Source organism: Xyrauchen texanus, chromosome 14, assembly GCF_025860055.1.
Source record: "Xyrauchen texanus isolate HMW12.3.18 chromosome 14, RBS_HiC_50CHRs, whole genome shotgun sequence".
In the NCBI taxonomy this organism is placed as follows: Eukaryota; Metazoa; Chordata; class Actinopteri; order Cypriniformes; family Catostomidae; genus Xyrauchen; species Xyrauchen texanus.
In genome coordinates, this window is record NC_068289.1 from 37,001,826 (window position 1) to 37,023,531 (window position 21,706).

The 21,706-nt window shown below is 36.6% G+C and overlaps 1 protein-coding gene across 2 annotated transcripts in view; it reads right to left on the minus strand.

Annotated features, from left to right (window-relative positions):
- Nucleotides 1-21,706, minus strand: part of LOC127654778 (zinc finger protein Helios-like) — a 45,589-nt gene that overhangs the window by 8,817 nt on the left and 15,066 nt on the right. For both annotated transcript variants that reach the window (XM_052142145.1, XM_052142144.1), the window contains exons 4-7: nucleotides 17,983-18,174; nucleotides 13,238-13,405; nucleotides 2,551-2,688; nucleotides 87-215 (exon numbers count right to left, since the gene is read on the minus strand). In XM_052142145.1, coding sequence (XP_051998105.1) covers nucleotides 87-215; nucleotides 2,551-2,688; nucleotides 13,238-13,405; nucleotides 17,983-18,174 — 627 coding nt within the window. The remainder of the gene's footprint in view (nucleotides 1-86; nucleotides 216-2,550; nucleotides 2,689-13,237; nucleotides 13,406-17,982; nucleotides 18,175-21,706) is intronic.

Below are 21,706 nucleotides of genomic sequence, written 5' to 3' on the forward strand. Positions count from 1 at the left end.
TTATATTCATTAGCCCCACTACAACTGAAGATCAATGTGTTGCATACAGTAGATTCAACCACACTCACTGCTGAGGTGGCACTCACCCACAAACTTTTGTGGCGTGGTACTCTTCCGTTTACCCACATTTCCCTGCAGTCTTTCAATTACAGGCGGCCGGTCGAAAGCCGCCAGGCCAGCTGATTCCAGAGACCTCTGCTCATTTGGGACTTCCCCTGGAAAAAACAATAAAACAGTTTAGACTAGGGGTGATGGCCAAAAAACATTATAAAATATATATTTTAGCATTACACTTTATATATATATATATATATATATATATATATATATATATATATATATATATAATACATATTCTGGTGTATAGGCATGGCTTTTTCCTTATCTTCAGGTACTTTTGGGCACTGTGGACTTCTAGAGAGTAAAGTATCATTAACATTTTTTCTCACTCTCACTTTTGTAGTTTTTTCTACTAATGTCCAGCAGTGTATGTAGAGATCACTAATGCATCACTTTTGTAAATTTCAAGTCATGAAAATTCAACTACAGTCTAATTTTAACCACATCTCAAATGCTGTATTTTGTTTAATTGCATTGTGGAAATAATATATATATATATATATATATATATATATATATATATATATATATATATTTTTTTTTTTAAATAAAGTGGCCAAATCCTTTATATTGCTAAGGAAAACGTCATAGCTAACATTGTATGTGTCCTAATACACACAAAACTTTTAACACTTTTTTGCATAATTTGAAAAAAATTTCAACATGATTGAAAATGATGCCCAAAAAAATATTCTGCTTACAAGAGAGATTTGCCTTGAATTTTCATCACTCATATTTAATCTCAAGTATGCTCTTCACTGTCACTTTTAAACTGTTATAATTAAAAATAAAGTCAGTTTTAATATAATAAAAACCTTCATATAATAATATATATATATATATATTTTTTTTTTTATCTGTTTATTTGATCAACCCCTGTGATATGAAACTGCCCAAAGTTGAAGAAATATGTTTAACAAAGTATAATATATGAAATATTGAATTATTCCATTATAAGCTAAAACAGGGCAGATAAACACTTAAAATTGTTGAGTTGCATGTTATAGCCCGCATCTTATAATATTTTAATTATATGCGGCATTCTGCACTTGTGCATAAGCAAAAATTCACGTTTTTCCATTGAAAGTGAATCTATGGATAACACAACTGTCGCAGGGCAACCCAGTTCATTTTCACACTTTATATTTTGTTTAATTTGCTCATGGCAATAATGTCATCATGGACAGGAACAAGACCATTTTTGTGTGTAATATGAGCCAGTTGGTGACGTGTAGTGAGTCAGCATCAGTCTGTGTTTACATACAACAGTGCTACGTGATTGTTCATATTACTACTACACTACTAAATCTAGGAAAAAGCTATGAAACGCTTTAAACTAACAACTTCAGCATTAAGGCTCATCTCAGCTGAGAGACACAACATACTGATAAATTACAAAAACAAAAAGCTTACCTCTTACCGGAGTTTCCACATTAGAGAGGACATACTGTTCAAAATGGAAGAGGATAATGTGGTTTCTATAGTAAATTTCTCTTGCGCACCAGCTACCGTGAAATAGGGAGAAATACTCCAGCTTGAACGGCTATTTTTTCCACTGAGATAATTCACCAAAATCACACTATCTTCAGAAAGCTGACTAACAGACTACAGCATCATCAACAGGTGATCGCACATGCTCTCTCTCTCTCTCTCTCTCTCTCTCTCTCTCTCTCTCTCTCACACGCACACACAAACATGACACATTTTTATATCATCATGGGGACTTTCCGTAGACTTCCATACATTTGATGGATTTTTTCTATCCCTTAACGCCAACACTATCCCTAAACTTAATTCTCACAGAAATTTTTTGCAATTTTTGCAATTTTTCACACAATGTAGTATAAACATGTACACACAGACACACACATCCTTGTTTCTCCAATAACATGTTAGAAACAGCCCATGCCAAACTAGTTCTTAAGTGATGTTTTTAAGAGGCTTGGATGCATCATTTGGTTTGAACCAGCAACGGCAGATTCTGATTCGTCGTGTAAAAAAGTAGTTTCCTAATTTTCAAATATGTACTTGTTCATTGAACTGTTGTATATAAGCAATATCACACTCACAATCATGCTACATGGCCCTAAATCAGCACTGCTGTGATTCGGCCACAGGAATGAGGCCATATAGGGCCATATAGTACTCTTGCTGGTGTGATATTGCTATATATATATATATATATATATATATATATATATATATATATATATATACTTTTGTCACCAACAGCTTCAGCTTCTGTCACCAACACAAATTCCTTGTGTGTAAGCACACTTGGCAATAAAGCTCATTCTGATTCTGATTAAAAGGTAAATATTATCAATAAAGAACTGAGGAACACCACATGAAGTAAACATTTCACTAGATTAATGAAGTGGAAAATATTCATCTCTTTTTTTATCAATGAAGTAGTCATGAGCCACTCACCTGGATATGGGCCAGGATTGGAGGTGGAGTCCATGCCGACACTATGTAAGTAATTATGACACCGTTCTTTGTGCTCCTCCAATGATGTGCGCTGTTTGTAGCTCCGCCCACAGTAGTTACACTTGTGTGGTTTGCCAACTACAAGAAACACAACATAAAATATTATAAAAATAAGTACAACGTTGGGACAGTATGCAAAATGCTAATAAAAACAAAAAGGTGTGATTTGTAAATTATATTCACCCTTTGCTACATTGAAAGCACTACAACTACACATTATCTGATTTTTTTTAATTTATTTTTTTCTTCTTCATACTATCCCAAGTTTTCTGGAATTGGGGTTGTATCAGAGGTAAAATATTAATTCAAACCGAGAGTTTCAGTCTCTGACTAAGTAATCGAGAGAGTGGGCATGGTCAGATTTTGTGATGATGCAACACAGTATGATCTGGCTTCAGCAGAAGATAATGATAGTGATAGAAACCTGCAAAGAAACAAATCCCACAAAGAGTGAAACCACTTCAACACGGTGAGGGGGTTTGCTCCAAAAGATGACAGAATTACATAGTACATATAGTAATAGTTTCATTTGATGGTGGTTTTAAAGGAATAGTTGACCCAAAAAGGAAAAATCAGTCATCATTTTTTCACTATCATGTCTTGCAAAATGACATGACTTTCTATCTTCTGTGTAACACAGAAGTAGTTTTTTTTATTGTAGAATGACCAAGCTGCTCTTTTCCTAATTTCACGTAGCCAGACCTATGACTGTGGCATAGGTCTGGGCTCTATGGCAGCTTCAATTGGCCAAGAACCGGAGAAGGAAAAGGAAAACTGACATTTTAAGCAACCAATCACAGTCGGTTTTGAATTACAGGGTGTTTAGGGGCAGGGTTATTGGAAATGTATCTTTCCATAAAAAAGACAGACATGAGGGAAAATATAATTTATATAATGCCACGTGAGTGTCCGTGAGCGATTGCACAGAAAACACACAGGAGAATAGCAGAAAATGTGTAGAGAATCTAAATACAGCATAGAAAACCTCATTATAGAGAATTTCACAAACATAAATATATGTAACTATATTTACTAGTGTTGATATATTATTTAAGTTTTCTGAATGCCATTATTGAATAATGATGTGTTTTTGTTTCCTATTATGTAAAGCACTTTGGTCAACATGTGTCGTTTTTAAATGTGCTATAGAAATAAATGTGATTGTGACTGAAACAAAGCAGAAAATGCAGCTTTGCTTATGGATCTCCACTTAATTTTCTTCTACGTGCCTCAAACAAAACTCTGAATATCTTTAAAAGATTTTATGTCACTAACCTGGCAAACTTTGATTATTTCATCCTCAAAGGACTCAATCAACGTGGAACCTAGTGAACACAACTCAGCTTCCAGACGGACTGATTAAACGTCCTCTGTGTGTCTACTCAGGGAAGTTCCATTGAACCAGTAAATTATATTTGCGCTGAACTGATCGAGAATGCGTTTTCCAGATCTGTGAGCTATATTTTCAGAACGTTAGAGAACGGACTGCGGGGCGGTCCGTCTAAGACTACTCATTTCCATACAGTGTAAGTGAATGCTCTCTGTGGCTCTGTCAAGCCAAATTTTCAATGCAACATTTTCAGTGAATATATGATTGCAGAGAATATAATCAGCATTACAATTATTCCTCTTACCATATTGGCAATTCGTTTTTTCTTGTTTTAAACGTGGAGTTTATGCGGGTAATCCCAGTTATATTCTCTGAAAACAAGTCTAATTCTGTTACACAATTTTACTTCTCAAGTAAACTTATTATGTTTAAAGGATGATTAGGTGTTTTATGGGGAAAAAAAGACTACTTTTGTGTTCCACTGTTTAAAAATGTTATAAAGGGATTGGAACAACATGAGGGTGAGTACATGATGACATAATTGTTCTTTTTCGATGTACAATCCCTCTAATCATCAATGATCTGTTATTGGCATAACAATTAATCCACAAGTGATGACTTGAAAAGTCTGAATAATAAACAGAATGAGAGGGAGTGTTTCTCCTCAACCAGAAAAGGTGTGAGGTGATTCACTGTCTCAGTTCCACTAAGACTAGGTCAGTGCAAGGGCGATAGTGCGGGACACAACCTCCAAAGAAAGATGTAATAGGAACAAGCATCATGTCCTTCCAGCGTGGGTAGAGGAGAGTAGGAGGAGAACGATGCTTAGCCTCCAGAACCAGTTTTCCAGTCAATCATGGAACGATCCTTTCATTGATTCATAACATGTTTCATTCATCGATTGGTTGAGTCATTCAATTATTCGTCATGTTTTTCTCATTCAGTCATCAGTATCAAATCGGAACAGAGGCCACTATTACATCTGGGCTCTTCTGTTATGTCAGCTAAAAACGTAATAGAATTTGAGACAGGGGCTGCAATGCTCCGTGGTCAATTCTCTGGTATAAGGGACTTTCAGAATTATTCATAAAGAGCACAGCAGTGATAGCAGTGAACTGAGACAAAACAGCCTAGTGAATTGAGTCATACTTTATGCAAGCAGCTAACCAGTCTCCTGTCGCACGTGAGAAAATAATGAAAATTCACACCTGTTACTAGCAAGCCTGTGGGATTACCTGTAAAGCGTGCCAATTGTAAAAAAATACCTACGGCACATTTCGGTAACCATAGTGCTTTCAGTCTGAAGCAAACAGTGAAAGTGAGACAGCTCACAGACAGAGACATGGTGAAGTGACCTTTCACATGTGGAAAGCATGTCAAAAAATGAAGGCCACGACACTACTGTGGGAAAGGATGGATTACAAGTCATGTCTGACATGAAAAGTACCTGGGAAAACATCATCTTAAAGATGTTATGAATATACTGTATAGTGGCTCCAAAAAGTATTTGGACACTTGCAAACAAATGATGCAAGACCTTTTCTCAGAACTTACTTTACTTAGCCATTTTAGCAAGTATTTTTAACCAAGAGGTCCTATGGTGATTTTTTGTGAATGTATAAAGTTCACATAGGTGTCCTAGTTGAGTGGCCACAAGTGTATTTCATTGTCCACCCTATTTGAAAACCAATAAGTGTCCAGATATTTTTGTCTCCATTTTGAACAAAATATCTGATTGTATATATATATCATTTAAATAAATGCTGCTTGATTTGATATATATATAAATATAATGCAAAGATTATATATTTGTAAGCATGTTTTAAGTGTCCAAATACTTTTTGGGGTCACTTTATATCATACAATTACATCTAGCAAGCTAAACCATGTATATTTATATTGTCTCTCTCTCTGTATATATATATATATATATATATATATAGAGAGAGAGAGAGAGAGAGAGAGAGAGAGAGAGAGAGATTTAAGATATAAGAAGTCATGTCAACTGTGAAGACTATAAAATACTGTTTAAACTAAAACATTTGTTTATATCATTTAAAAGCACAGTGTATATAAAATGATATTTCATGATTCTATAAAGGTCATTTAATCAATGCATCTAGGGTAGATGTCAATAGTTTTATGGTCTTTATATGCCAGTAAGTGACTATAGGACAAATTTTCATCTGATGAGTAAGACTAAGTCACACTTTCAACATTTCTAATAAACGAGAGGCTTTTGGAATTCGGGTGTTTGCATTACAGTACATCAGAAATGGGTTGTGCAGACATTTTAGTGGATGTTGTGCATCCAAACCCACAAACCTGAAATATATAAATATAAAGGAAATTATAAAAAAGGAAGAAAAATAACTGAATAGTTTGGTTCAATGAACTGTCAAAACACCTGCAAACTGTACAATCTGGGACAAGCAATCATGCTAATATGTGTTAGGGAGAAAAATGTGACCTATGATGAACGAAAGAGATGCAACACACAGTTCTACTGATTAATACCCACCAGTTCCTTTAACAGAGTTTGGACGATTCTGGAAAAAAGAAATAAAAAATCTGTGTCTAAGCATGTATTCAAATGCAAATACACACAGAGAGTGCTGCATTAAAGCCCTCTAAACCGCATCCATTTGGGTTGAAAACAGGAAACAGTGAGATGAGGATGACATTTCATTTCAAGTAAATGCCTATCAATTGTAGAGCATCAGCAAAAGTACTCGACTTACTCAACTCAAAACAACCGTTGCACATTGGCAACTCACCTCTCGTTTCTTACATATTTTATTAAGGTGGCAAAACAGCCAAAGCTTACCAAAGTAAAGTCACCAACATTATGGCACATGCCTAAAACTGTGGTGCAATATATGCTGTGTTTCAGTTTCATAAAGTATAGCCTATAAAGCACATATTAAACATGTCTGTGGCATACATACTAGGAAAGTGCAAAACTACATACACTGCATGCCCAATTATTAGGCAAGTGAGTCTTCTGATCTTATAATTATTTCCATTAACATTTTCCAATTCCAAACCATATAAACTTGAATGCTTACTGGATTCAATCATTTTCAGGTGGTATGTATTTGTGTAATGAGGGAGGGTGTGGCAAAAGTGTCTAACACCTTATATCAAGGTGTGCATAATTTTTAGGCAGCTTCATTACCTCGGGTAAAATGGCCAAAAAAGAGATTTAACTGGCACTGAAAAGTAAAAAATTGTAAAATGCCTTTCAGACAGATGCAACACTCTTGAAATAGCTAAACTATTGATGTGTGACCACCGGACATCAAAAGTTTTGTTGTGAATAGTTAACTGGTCAAATAGTCAAATGAAGAAAATGCTCAAATTAACTGCACAAGACTTAAGAATTAAACATGAAGCTACCAGGAACCCATTATCCTCCAGTGCCACCATATTCCAGAACTGCAACCTACCTGGAGTGTCCAAAAGTACAAGGTGTCAAGTACTCAGAGACATGGCCAAGGTCAAGAAGGCTGAAACACAACCACCACTGAATATATTCACAAATTGAAGCATCAAGACTGGGCAAAGAAATACATGAAGACAGATTTTTCAATGGTTTAATAGACCGATGAAATGAGAGTGACTCTTGATGGACCAGATGAATGGGCCTGTGGCTGGATCACTAATGGACATAGGGCACCACTTCGAGTCAGGTACCAGCAAGTTGGTACTGAAACTCAACTCTCAAACCTAATGCCAGTTTCGGGAAAGTACTTTCTTCAATACAGGAAGAAGTCCTCAGCATTCAAGAAGGCCATGATCTTAATGCAGGACAATGCTCCATCACAAGAATCCAAGTACTTCACTGCTTGGCTAGCCAGCAAGGGCCTCAAAGATGCCCAAATAATGACTTGGCCCCAGGCCCCCCATTACTCCTATTGCTTATTTTGTTTTCTTTCTTGAAAGCCTGCTGCATGCAAGAAGTGTGCAACACAATGCACTATACATAACCTTGCTTAACCCACTATTCCTACACCGCAACCTGTACTGGGAAAGGTAAACCTGTATAGATATTAATCTTTATGAAAATATTTAAGTACCTTAAACATACTGTAAATGAACATTCTCAACATGTTTTATGGCATAACATGCATACACTGTATATGCAAATAACAAAACCGGAGAAAACTTTCTTGCACATTTGCATTCTTCTATATTACACATCCGGAAAACCTCTTAAGTAAGTACATGGGATTGCAATATCAGGCAAAATGGCCTCAGACAAAACGGCTTTAGACAAAAAAGGTATCAGAATGAGCAGACAGTTGGTCACTAGGCAGAGTTGGTAGCTAAACTGGCGGTTTGGTTGCTAGCTTGTGAAACTAGCTGAGCTATCTCTAACTTTATAAATGCAGAAGTGGCGTTTCTATAAATTAATAACTAGCTAGCTAACATAATTGTTGTAAGTTTAAACTGATGTTTGAAACTCATTAAGTTTACTTGCAACAACAACTTAAAACAAGCCAAACTAAAGTTCTTTATAGTCGCTAGTTAATTAGCACACAGCAGCCTTGTTATCATAATCAAAGACAAAATTGTGTTTATTTTCACTGCAATTCCATAGACTTGACAGAGGTTTTCCTGAGACTTGATGCTTTTTCATCTGATGTCTGAAACCTGTCTCTGACAGCTGAGGATGTAGTTTGTTTACCTCCCACAAACTCATCTCTCCTTTCTGTTTCCTATCCCTGCTTCGTCCAAAGAATTTTCTGATGTCCATCTGTATACAGGAGCCAATAATATATGTCAAAATAAGACCATCGGTATTATTTAGAAACTTACTTTAGTTTCATCATGTTTTTATAGCCTACCTCAACTCTGACTTGTGTGCTTGACACCTGGGTAGGGTTGCGCCAGCTGTGCGTAAGTTCTCACGTAAGTTAGGAGGTAAAGTTCACATTAAGGGTTTACTAGTTGGTTTGTAAGTAAGTCAGTGCTTAATTTGGTTGCACCACCTGTTCTTAAGGCAAGACTTAACTAGTAGGTCGTAAACTCTCCATAAAGTAATGCTTAGACGCATAATATGACGTTTACCTGTATTGATCCAATAAAAATCCTTCAAATGTATACACAGATGTGTTAAAAAGCCATAAATGTAAGTTTTATCTCGCTATGGTTAATTTTCACGCCTTACACATCTTTGAACAGCATTTGGGAGTCTGTGGTTGCTGCTTCAGCGAAAGTTGATCGTGAACAGATCAAGAAACTGACAGACTCCATGGAAGGAAGGCTCATGGCAGTTATAGAAAAGAAGAGTGGCTATATTGGTCACTGAATATTTTTGAGAGGCGAAATATTTTATATAATTGTCAATTTGTGTTACTTATTTGTTGCACCTACTCAAAAAATTGAGAATAAACAATTGATTTGGGAGAAATTATTTTTGTAAAACTTATATATTCCCCTGAGCAAGACAAAACTCAGGTTTGAGGTTCAATAACATTTTTGATTATTATTCAGTCAATTCCACAAGAGCATTGTGTTTGTTCAACAATAAAATTAATCCAGAGGAAAAGAATTTGCCTAAAAATTGGGCACGCAGTTATTTAAAAAATTGACTAGATGGTTGGTTACCTGAATGACTAGTTGAATTATCAGATTTAAGAAAGCCTGTTTAATTAGGCTGGTTTTGTGCATTATTGCATTCAAAAACAGCTAAAACAGAGTGGAACAAAATACAAGGGCCTTCATTTTTAAAAGGTGAAATATTTTTTTTCAATTACACGGAATCTAAAAACCGCAGCACTCGTAGTAGGATGCTCAGAAAGCAATGCGAGTCGTGACACAACAGTTCCAGACATCCGTCTAAATGTGTATGGCTTCATCAGTACTGTAGAGATGTAAAGTGATTTACTGTTCAAACTAAGGGATGATTCACCAAATTTGTTTGGTGTTTGTGTCTTTTAATTTTTCCATGTAAACATGTGCAAGACAGACATCTTTAACCATTCCTCAGCTTCTAGCTTTTTTAAATGCGAGAACGCATTTGGTCAGAGCAGCCTGAAATGCTAAAGCAGAGTATGCTGTCAGGATGCAAAATGAAGTGCCAACACTAAAAATATCAAAACAAACTAAATATGAAAAATTGGCTGAAAGAGGAAGAGTCCTTTCATGTGGTGCCCGTTGAACAAGAAGCCATCGGACCTGCTGAGGTCCTTACATTTCGCTCCAGATGATGGACTTGTGGCAAACACGGTGAAAATGCCTTAAGCATTAGTGTTGCTTTAATCCTTGAGTTACTCATTAAAATTACTCCAACTACAACCGAACACGTCTCACATTGTGGTAGAATAAACCTTTCTTGTCACATCCTTTTACAATATAGAAATGGCTATGCAAATTAACTTATGACTCTCATTAGCCACAAAATTAATGTGCAGAATATGAGAGTTCAATGAATTTGTTGGGTGCATAGGCTTTGGTGGTAAAAGCTCTTTCACTAACATTTGATATCAATATGACAGACCACAACACACATTCACCACAAATTTTGCATAGGTAGTTGATTAAATGATGACATGTCTAGGTGCAGGTGAAAACATTTGGTAGTCACCAAAATCAATCAGCCATGCCACTATGACCATTAGCCCAATATCTTAAACCAATATGCAACATTTCTATAAAAGGGCTGTCAATCGATTTAAAATGTTCATCAAATTTCAATTAATACAATTATAACAATTAATCACACTTATCAATATGTTTAAAAAAATCCTCAATTGATACAATTCAATGAATATACACTACAAAGTGTCTTTAAAAGTCAATATGTTGTTTTTAATTTCTTTATTTCCATACTATTTGGCGTAAGCCTATCACTGGCATACAGTCCACATAAATACATTTTGCAATAAAATTTGCCAGCATGACAAAGATACTGTCCAGTTAGACTTAGGCCACATCCACAATAACACAATGCGATTATTTTACTACACTATGATTTTGCTATATGTACCCCTCTTATCCATACTAACTGCTTTCTCCACTGAAAGCAGACACTTTTTTAAGTTTAAAAGTAATGTCTCGAGACCCCTGCATTCTGTTCCATTTGTTTGCAATGCCTCTAGCTTTTTTTGAACGCATCCTGTGTGAATGGCTCCTTACTCATTCTGTGATGCCTGCTCTGGGTAAGTGTGGTTTGGCGAGGTGCGCAAACATGAAGGTGGTACCTCAAGCTTGATTTGCTCCCGTGGTAGGATAGGCCAGGTCAGATTGCATGATTAATTGCAATTTAAATATTTAAGTATTTATAATTTTCTATAAATAAATCACACTAAATTAACATGTTAAGTTGACAGCCCTAGTTTGTCACGGTCCTGTCACTCTGGGTTTTTGTCTGACAGGATCATGGCATTATCGCCCCATGTCAATCTTGTTTTTCGTTGTCTTTGTGTGAGCGCACAGTTTTGGTTGTATTCCCTGCCGTGCGCTCGTCAGTCTGTCTTGTTTCATGTTGGGAGCAAGGAGTTGACTTCCAGTCTGGTTCGATTTCGGTCAGTGTCGGGATGCTCTATTTCACTGGTGCTCTATTTCTGTCTGTTATTGACGTGTATGCCCTTGCATCAATAGTTTGTCTGTCTCTAGCGAACACAGGTTTTCTTGTGTTGCACGTCCAGGTCGCGATTGGTCTTCACGTTGTGCTGAGATTTGTTCACTTTGGTCTGAGGTTTCGGGTTTGTGTGTGGCCGAATTCTCGCACATGTGTCCTGTCTTGTTTTTGTCGCCTGTTGTGAGTATACGCTCAGGTCTTGTTTAGTATGAGACTGCGTGGCATCGCTTTGTTTGGCATTGCTACGCATTCTCTCATCTTGTTTGTCTGTTGGCATGGGAGTATATTGCCTCATTGGCTAGGCGTTGTGCATTCGTACCATTTGGTGTTTTGTTGTCTTATGAGAGGACGTGGCTTAGATTTGTTTCTATATAGCCGCGTGTCTTTCTGTCTTGCGTCATACACCGACTCCTTATTTGTCCATTATTAGTTTATTAGTCACACCTGCCCTGTCTTGTTAACCTGTTGATTTCTCTCCCTATTTTAGTCTCCCTGTGTGTGCTGTCCAGTGCCAGTTTGTCTCGCTTCCAGTCTTGGGTTTTCAGTCTTCCCTGTCGGTCCTGTTTCGCCCACATGGTTCCTGTTTCGGTCCAGTCAGTCCTGTTTCCCCCTGCCCCAGCCTCGATTACCCTTTTCCCTCTTCGGGACAGTTTATGTTTGATTTTCCCCCTTGTGGGAGTTTTGTTTTTTGTTTTTTCCCTTGTTGTTATTAAATAAATTCCCTCTCTGCATTTGGGTCCTGCCTCTGCATTCTCTGACATAGTCTTGAAGAATATTTTTTTTATAAATTCTGTCCACAAAAACAGGACTTCACAGACATCATCTTGCCTGTCCTAAAAATGTGATATCCAGCACTGTGATTAGAACTGCAAAACAGGAAATGACACAAGACAAAAAAGGTATCAAAACACGATTCGAATGATAGGCCATTCCTGCTATCCCTATGCATTTTAACAAGCCTGTCCCTGAGTGACAGCTCTTGAAGTTCCGAGGCATGCGCTTATGGTATCGTATGACCCGGATCTTCAACGATGAGGACTAGACAACTGATGGTGGACTGATATGAAAGTGGGTTAGAGAGTGCTGCTTCATCAATGCGAGACTTCCCTTTGGTTGACACAGAGCGTTTCCTTTGGTGAAGCGGAAGATTTGCAGGCAACATAACAGGTGGCCTATGTCCTAGGTTGCTTAACCACATTGTTTGCTAGGCAGTTTGCTATACACATCCCTCTGAGACCTCTTGTGAGGACTCCGGACAGGACAAATCTGGTAGGCTTTTCCAAAATATATCAGCTGTGGTCACAGTCCCGAAATCATTATTTAGGTTATGAAACACATGAACACAAGCTGACGTGTGTATTTCTATGTTGAAATACTTCCTCACAACCCTGCTTAATATACAAAGATTTCCCCAAAAAGTGCAAACACTATGGCATTGACAAGCATCCTGACCAGCACCACAAAGCAACATTGGATCAACCAGTAGTGTGAGTTTGGAATGGGACTTTTTCTGTGTCTGACCATTAGCAAAGGGGTTTTTGGGAAAATGTTTGAAAACAAAGAAATAACATGGATCCTACATTTTTGCAATTCCCTTTTGCCTCAGAAATAACAAATTTCAGATTTACTATTAAACTACTTCCCAGATATATGTAAATGTTGTCTTAAAGCAATTATAAGAAAGAACAAGAAAACAACATGTGCCTGACCTGAGTGTGTGCGCAGGTGACCGGTCAGGGCATCACGACGACGGCATGCGTAGCTGCAGAATGGGCATTTAAAGGGCTTCTCTCCCGTGTGGAGTTTAATGTGTCGCAGCAGGTTGCCCTTCTGAGTAAATGACACTCCACACTGGTTACACTGGAATGGCCTGTCACCTGATGGACAACAAGAGCAATTAATAAGAGGCACACTGATCAATAGTTGATCAAATATTTATAAACATATATATATACACAAAATCATTGAACCATTTATGAGGAAAACCATTTTTCCATTTATGGTCCTAATAAAGTGCCAGACACGGTCTTCATGCTGTTGTAGCCTATCCGGCTCAAGGTTCGACGTGTTGTCAATTCTGAGATGCTATTCTTCTGACTACAACTGTACAGAGTGGTTATCTAAGTTACATAGCCTTTCTGTCAGCTCAAACCAGTCTGGCCATTCTCTGTTGACTTCTCTCATCAAAAAGGCATTTCTGTCTTCAAAACAGCCACTCACTGGATTTTTTTTTTGGAACCATTCTGAGTAAACTCTGAATCCAGCCCATCTGGCACCAAGAATCACGTCACAGTCAAAAACTGAAATCAAATTGTTTTTCTCCATTCTGATGGTTGATGTGAACATTAACTGAAGCTCCTGACCCGTATCTGATTGATTGTATACACTGCTGCCATACAATTAGCTGATTAGATAATCACATTCATATGTAGATGTATAGGTGTTCTTATAAAGTGCTCAGTGAGTATATATATATATATATATATATATATTGTTACGTCCAGAGACGTATTCAAATGGTTGGTTTTAACTGTGTTTTCTTTAACGTGTTTTTGTGTGCTTTTTCCTGTTTCTTCATCTTTTTTTTCCTTTGGCTCCTCCTACTCCATCTCAGGTAGCTGATTGTCTTCAGCTGTGCCTGCTTACCAGCCCAGACAGAGGTAGCATAAAACCAGAGAAGAAACTGCCATAGAGGGAGAAATGTTCCCACAAGATCTTTCTCCAGAGCGTTGTCTTTGTGCTGTCCAGCTTGTTGTAGCAGATTGTAAATGAGTTGTTGAACATGATAGCTGCCCAACTTTCTACTTTTGGTATTGTATCTCTATCTATATTTCCCTGTTGTAGGTATCTAACATGTGTTATTTGATGTTTATTTGGAAGCTGTAGGGAGGTGGGTGCCATTTTTGTTGTACTCTGTTTGTTTTTCCTGTTTTGAGGCCAGGAATGGAGTTAGTTTTATTGTGTTTTTTCTTTTATTTGTAGCTTAATAAGAGGTTTACTACTTTAGTTAGGTTTGTTATTTTGGACTCTCCTAAAGCCATTGCTTCACTATTCTTGTTAATTCACAATACCTTGTCCTTATTTCTTTAACTATAAATAAAGGCCTTCACTGTAATTTGTTTGTGGTGCAGTGGCAGGGCTCAGACTAATGCTCTTTAAACTTTTAATCTTTGTTGCATCTGTTTATACCCCAAGAAATATTTTGGGACGTAACAATACGTATTATTTTGTTTTATAATTGGTTTTTGCTATAACGCCCATCCCAATTTCCACTATAGCACAGAATAAGTAACAAGCTGTTGGTTGTCTCTACCTCAATTATTGCTAATTTGATCAGCTGGTATACATCTTAAAGAATCGCTTTCACACCTATGATAACAATGGTAAGCCTCTCTGATACTCTTTAGGTTTTGTTTGTTGTGAACCTAATTGACTAGTCTTGAATTAACTGGATTACTCATACAGTATATCAGATCTGTGGTATGTGTACCTGCTCTAAATATAGCCTGTGACTCTAAGACTTGATGAACCCATTTAAATGTACATTATCACTTTCTTCAACATAGATTGACAGGATGCTTCCGTGGCTTGATTAGGTCAGAATTAAATATGAGCCTGTCCTGCTAGTGTGCTGTCTGGCAGTATCAGTGTAGGCCCAGGGCTTAAGAACAGGTTGTGAAGGATTCCTGGGATGTTTTCCCTGAGAATAACTCCTCGTTTTAAGTGTTGTCTTTTTATATAACAACTACCCTCTCCACATGCTTTTAACACTGAAAAAGGGAAGAACACATGTGAAGACATTGTCACGGCAGGGTTTGCTATTTTAATGTGAAGTCAGTAAAATGGGTTCTGTCGACACTTACTTTAGAAAGTCTTAATGAATTTAGAATAACAAAAAACTTTGCAAATAATACAACAACTGATATTCTTATGATTCTTAATATGGCACCTTGTACTCTAAAAATAAAAAGGTGAAAACCATAAAATTCCATATTTTTAGACTCTGTACATCTGATGTATCTTACCCTCCCTTTTGACCAATTAATTTTCCATTACTTTCCAGTTGCTTATTGTTAATGAGTACTCTTGTTTAAAAAAAAATAAATAAATAAAAACAAATTGCATAATGATTGCTGTAGCAGAATTTCATTTGCATGCCAAGTATATATTTTTGAAACTTAATGAATAAATCGCATTACTTTTCCATCCAAGGATTTGTTATGAAAAAAGTTTAGCAAATAATATTCATAATATTTTTCCCTTTAACTCTAGTGCTGGTACATCAAATGTCGTGAAAAAGTGGTTTGGAAAAATTGGTATTAAAGCAAAAATGAATTTAACCCAATCTTTAGCCTGTGTTAATCATAACGATGGTATACATCCTTGAAAGCCATTTTATTGTACGTTATTATGGATTGATCTTAACGCCATAGAGATCCGATGCTGCAAACATGACACTTCCAGGAGTGCCAACACATATCTCGTATCATGCATATTGACAAGTGCACGGAGAACAAATTAATCACCACTCGTTGTGATTGATTTATTCATGTTAGCCATCTATTTATTTATTAAAGATGCTTTTCCACAGCTTCCCAAATAATAGACAGCAGTCATGGAATTAGTCCATAATAATAATATTTCTGTGCACACAGTTCTTAAATGAGAAACAAATGCACAATACTAGGAGAAAACCTTCAATGTTTGGAACACTAAATATAGCCCAATTCTATAAAATTGTTTGTTTATACTTTTGAAAAAATTCAATTTATTAAATTACCAAATGAATAAAGCATTACATAACATTTATATTTTTTCATTTGGTAATTATTTTTAGACCTATATATGCTTTAACTTTACACAAACTTAAAATAGCTTTACTCTGTTCTGTAGACGAAAAAAGTCAGCTGAATGACATTCTCCGAATGTTTTTTTTTTTTCAAGACTATAAACTACCAGAACTATTTTTCCAATGCTGAGTACACTTTCAGAAAACAAGCTTTTGAACATTTTAAAATATTTTAAATCAAACCCTGTTTACCTTGGCTCGCATTTGCTGAGCTTCTTCAGAAAATGTAAATTGTCATCTAAAATTTATTTTAGCATCATAATGCAATCAAGTTCTGTTGGTAATTAAAAGTTGCTGGACAAATATGCGAGGCATAATGCTGTGATGGCGACGCTTTGGATTCGATGATTATTCAAAATAGCCTTGATTATCATATGTAAACACTGATATTACACCGCCATCAAGTTTTCTTTAATAGCTGTGCACATACACCTCGATTGATGGTCCTTATACTAAGTCTGAAAGTTTTCCCCCCCTACTTGGTGCAGGTTGCCAGCTTAAACAGGGCCATGATGATTTGCTTTCGGGACTGAACCGGTGGCAACTAGGTGCCAAACACATCAGGACCAATATTACAGTCCTATCATTTACATTTATGCATTTGGCAGATGCTTTTATCCAAAGCGACTTACAGAGCCCTTATTACAGGGACAATCCCCCCAGAGCAACCTGGAGTTAAGTGCCTTGCTCAAGGACACAATGGTGGTGGCTGTGGGGCTCGAACTATTAGATGGACAACTGTTCCCTTCTGATTGCACTTTTATTTATTATGATTGCATGAAATTAAAATGACAGTAAGCTGTCTAATGTCAATGAATTGTCTCAATACTCTCACCATTTTACAAAAACTTCGGAGAAAAAATTAGGAACATCTGGGAGGTGAAAGGTACACAATTAGCGATAAACACACATTTCTGTATAGAAAAGGCTTGAGGGAAGATTTATTTTGCGATAAACCAAAGCTTATGCGACAAAGTGTTTTTAGGCATGATGTCATAATGCATACCATTTTATCGATAAAAGGCCATTTGAATGGAAACCGGCAGAAAACGGCAAATTTTACCAAACTTTTTATGCTTTTCACTTTGTCAAACAAAATAGCGCAAAAAGTGGATGGACACTAGGCTTATGTTGGCTTGACAAAGCCATCATAAATCTTATCTCTACAGACTTCAAACTATGTTTTGACAAATTGTTATTTTCTAGTTCTCCTTATAAGTGCGCTATCCTTACAAAAAAGGACTGTCGTGGTACTACGGTAGAGTGATTGCATCAGATGGCAATACCATGTTAAATTGATACTGCTTATACAGTTCCATGGAACTCAACTGCATGGACCATTACAAAAAAAAAAATTCAAAAAGGTACTTTTTTTGTGAAAAGCACTAACAAAGAGCAATAGCCAGCAAATTAAAAGTTTTAGAGCAGAGCAAATCAAATTTATATTAACTATAGAAGGCTTTAAGTTTTTAAGAATGCCTTTTACTTTTCCAGGCCTTGAAATTACAATTTTAATGTTCTGATATTTCCATTACGCTAACAAACAGTACAATGTAATCTAGACCTTTTTTTTTTTTTTTTTTTTTAAATACCAATTATATTTACCATTTGGCAGCCTTATCTCTGCTTCACTCTGTGCTTCTGTTCCCGGTCCTGTGTCTTGTAGGTTGTTTGGGCTGTCAATCATAGGCTCCTCCAATCCAGATCCTTCCTCACCACTGTGACCCGTCTCATCTGGACCACTGGGATGTCTCTCCGTCTCCTCCTCTGTACCTTCCTCTTGTTTGATTGTATGTGCTACAAAAAAAAAACATTCCACACTTAAAACACACCCAATCAGTGTTTAAAACCTACAGTCAGCTCCAAAATACTAATACCACACTTTTTCAACTTTTTCACACTTTTAAAAGTAAACCTGGAAATAAACAGAAAGGTTCAGGATTTTTTTGAATTATAAAAAAACAAAAGAATGAGATATGATGGAAAATAAAAAGGTCACTAAGCAAATTTGTGACATTGAACAAGTTAACTTCTTTATACTAAAGGTCAGATTTCCTTGCTTCCACTGAAGCACACAAGATGCTCTTTGGAGCATTGTCAAATCATGCCGGGATAGCATGGTTCATCAGGTTTTGCGCAAATTTGTGAAGTCCATGTCTGCTCAAATGCATGCTGATTTTAAAGTGAAAGGGTGACTGACCCAAGGCTGTATCCATCATAGATATTGAGAGGGCACATCCCACCTCAACATTTTTATTAGTGACTGACCAATATGGTTTTTTTTTCAATTATTTATATACATTTATAAAATTAAGATGTGTCCACAACCTACCTACTAAGAAATTCTAAAATACATTAACATTTTTCAATTTAACTTTTCAGCCAAATTGATAATTACATTTGAAAATGATCATAATGATTGATGCAATGAAAATGTTTGGTATAATATTAGGAAATAATCCAAAAATAAGCATTTTCACTTGTGATCTCAGACATTTGAACCCCCCCGGTGTATTTCATATAGTAAAAAAAACACTTAAGGTCAGCCTTTTTTGCCCACTCCAATAGCTTCCAAAAACATGTCCAAGCAAGTGTGAATTAATGACTATGACAACATTCTTTTGAAATCACTGGTTACTATGACAGTAACCAAGAAATTTCCCTCCAACATCATAACAGCATCGGGATTATAGCAAACAGGAAAAAAAGAGGCTGATGCAGCTGTAGTCTCTAGAGAAGTGAGGCAAAGAGTGGACAGGTGGGGTTCTACTTGACTGACAGTGGGAGACCAGTGCTTTGGTCTGGACTGAGTGGGACTCTACATTTATCTCTGTGTGCAGACTATAGAGCACCTCCAGGGAGGCCACCCCCACATGCTCAGATGCATAAAGTGTGACAAAAATAGATGTGCAAAGGGACATCTAAACACATAGTGACACATAAACACGTGACAGCCCTGCCCGCGACTTTTCCACCTCAACCACACACGGCCAAAACTCTTCCAGGTTCCTACGCAGGTGGAAAAAGAGCAGGCAGCTTTCTCCACCATCCAGACAAACCTGTTTGAAATTTTACCACAAGTTTAATCTCTGGGCGAGAGCTGAAGACTAAGCTTTGAGTCACCTCCGTGTTTCCCGTTCGCGCAAGTATTGTCCCTTGGGCAAACTGCTAGATTTGACTCGCGGTGTGCAAGTATGACTGAAATCTCTCTAATGCCTTAGGTCAGTCTTATGTAGCAATACAATAGCTTTGTGTGTGAAACAGACTGAAATTTGAGTCTTTAATCACTGATAATCTCATTTACATTTGTGTATACTAAGATATCAAGACATGTCACGCCAAGTTTGTCGTGAACAATACCAAATGTCGTTAGTACTAATGTGTCTTGTAACCAATGGTGGAGTGCCAAACTGTAACATCAATGTGAGATTTGAGAGATATGGTGGAAAGCATGGTTTTCAGTGAATAATGATATAAATTTCATACTTTTCCTCACATAAAGTTATCAAATGGCTATAGAAGACTTGAAATGCAGTGCATGGTATTTTAGACTACTTTTATGATACATTAATAGTGCTTTTTCAATAATTTTTGGAGCTTGACATCTCCTGGTCACCATTCACTTTCATTGTTTGGAAAAAAAAAGTGTGAGTTGTTTAGCAACAGTTAACAAATCATAAAATGCCTCAATGCTTACCACATTAAATTATTAATTTGGTTTGTACAGATGCAGAAATGTTCACACTGTTAAATTTCAGCATCTGAAGGAAATGGGACACTAAATAAAAGAGAAACTATTATTTTTGCAGTGTGTCTCAGAAGACTTTAAGACCATCAGAGCGGATCTACATATGTGCCGACTTTTCCACAGATGGACGAGCAGTTCTTAAAGTTGCATGCAAATCTGCGTACTGTATTTATTCAATGATTTAATAATAAGAACATTAACACAGGGTTAATACATGTACAGTGTAAAATCCCGAAACCTGACAACTAGGACTAAATACTAACTGAGGGTACAGTATTAACAGTGTGAAACATGGAACAACCCAGAATAACTTTTTTACAAAGATATGAAGGACCCTGGGTTAACAATTTTGAGTGTGAAAATTTTTGACCTCTCTACATATTGCACCAGACTAGCATAAATTACAGACGTTTTCAAAGAACTGTTCCAAAACAACCTTTTTAAGTGAAGCGTTTATGCTTCGTGACAGTCAGGTTCAAAGAGGTTTTGACAGAAGAACGGTGTGTAGCACTGTCACAAGATAACCTTCACCTCACCCACTGGCATTTCCAGAGAAGTATTTCAAGCATACTTGCTTAACATTGCACAAGAGATCTTTACTTCAAAGAAACCAAATTCAGTGTTTGCTCATCAAGCACATCTTATACAGTATATAATGGGGTTAAAAAGTCTACATTGAACCACACTGAAAATGTCATTTTGGTTTATGAAATTGGATTTTGAAAAATGTCAAACAAAGAAATGTTGTAATGTGAAATGGATTAAAAAAAAATATTCTGCACAGTTTTTTGGTCACAAAGCACATTTGTAAAATGTTAACTCCTTTGAAAAAAAGTTTACATTTCCCTGCTTTCATTTAAGCACATATGATGCTCTTCGGACCATTCTCAAATCTTGCTGGAATAACAAGGATCGTCATCATCATGGTGCATGCTATCGAGGCAAAACATACCAAATCCTAAGAAATTCATGTTATTTGTATTTATTTCTTTTTTACTTTCACTCAAATTATTATGCTAACGTTATAATTTGTAATTAAAATGGCATTAAATTAGACAAATGTAAAACAAAAGCATGTTCTCAGACTTCTGCATCCAAAAGTATTAATGTTTTAAAATAAACAGACGTCGTTGCAAATGTAATCAAATACCACAGAGATACAAGTTATTATGGTATTACCTCTTCATGTTAAGACGTAAGTCTCTTTCAAACTGGTGTAAAGTACATTACAATACAGCTGAAAAGAGCTGTCTGTGTTTTATCTAACTCCTCTAGCATACACATTATAGGGTGTATATAACAATGTTTCCATCCAAGGGTTTTTTTGGGACAAAAGGTGTAGTGCATCAAAAGGTTTTACAGATATAGCTGATGGAAACGCAAATGATCACACAGTGCCACCCACCCCCGCCAAGCAGATCATAACAAGCACGTCAATATCAACAAGTGCATGGAGAACAAATCAATGGCCACTCTTTGCGATTAATTTAATCGCGGTAGCCATCTTAGCTGTGCACACAGCACATACACATCGATGGATGATCAAGATAGATACGAAAGTTTCCCACACTACTTGGTGCA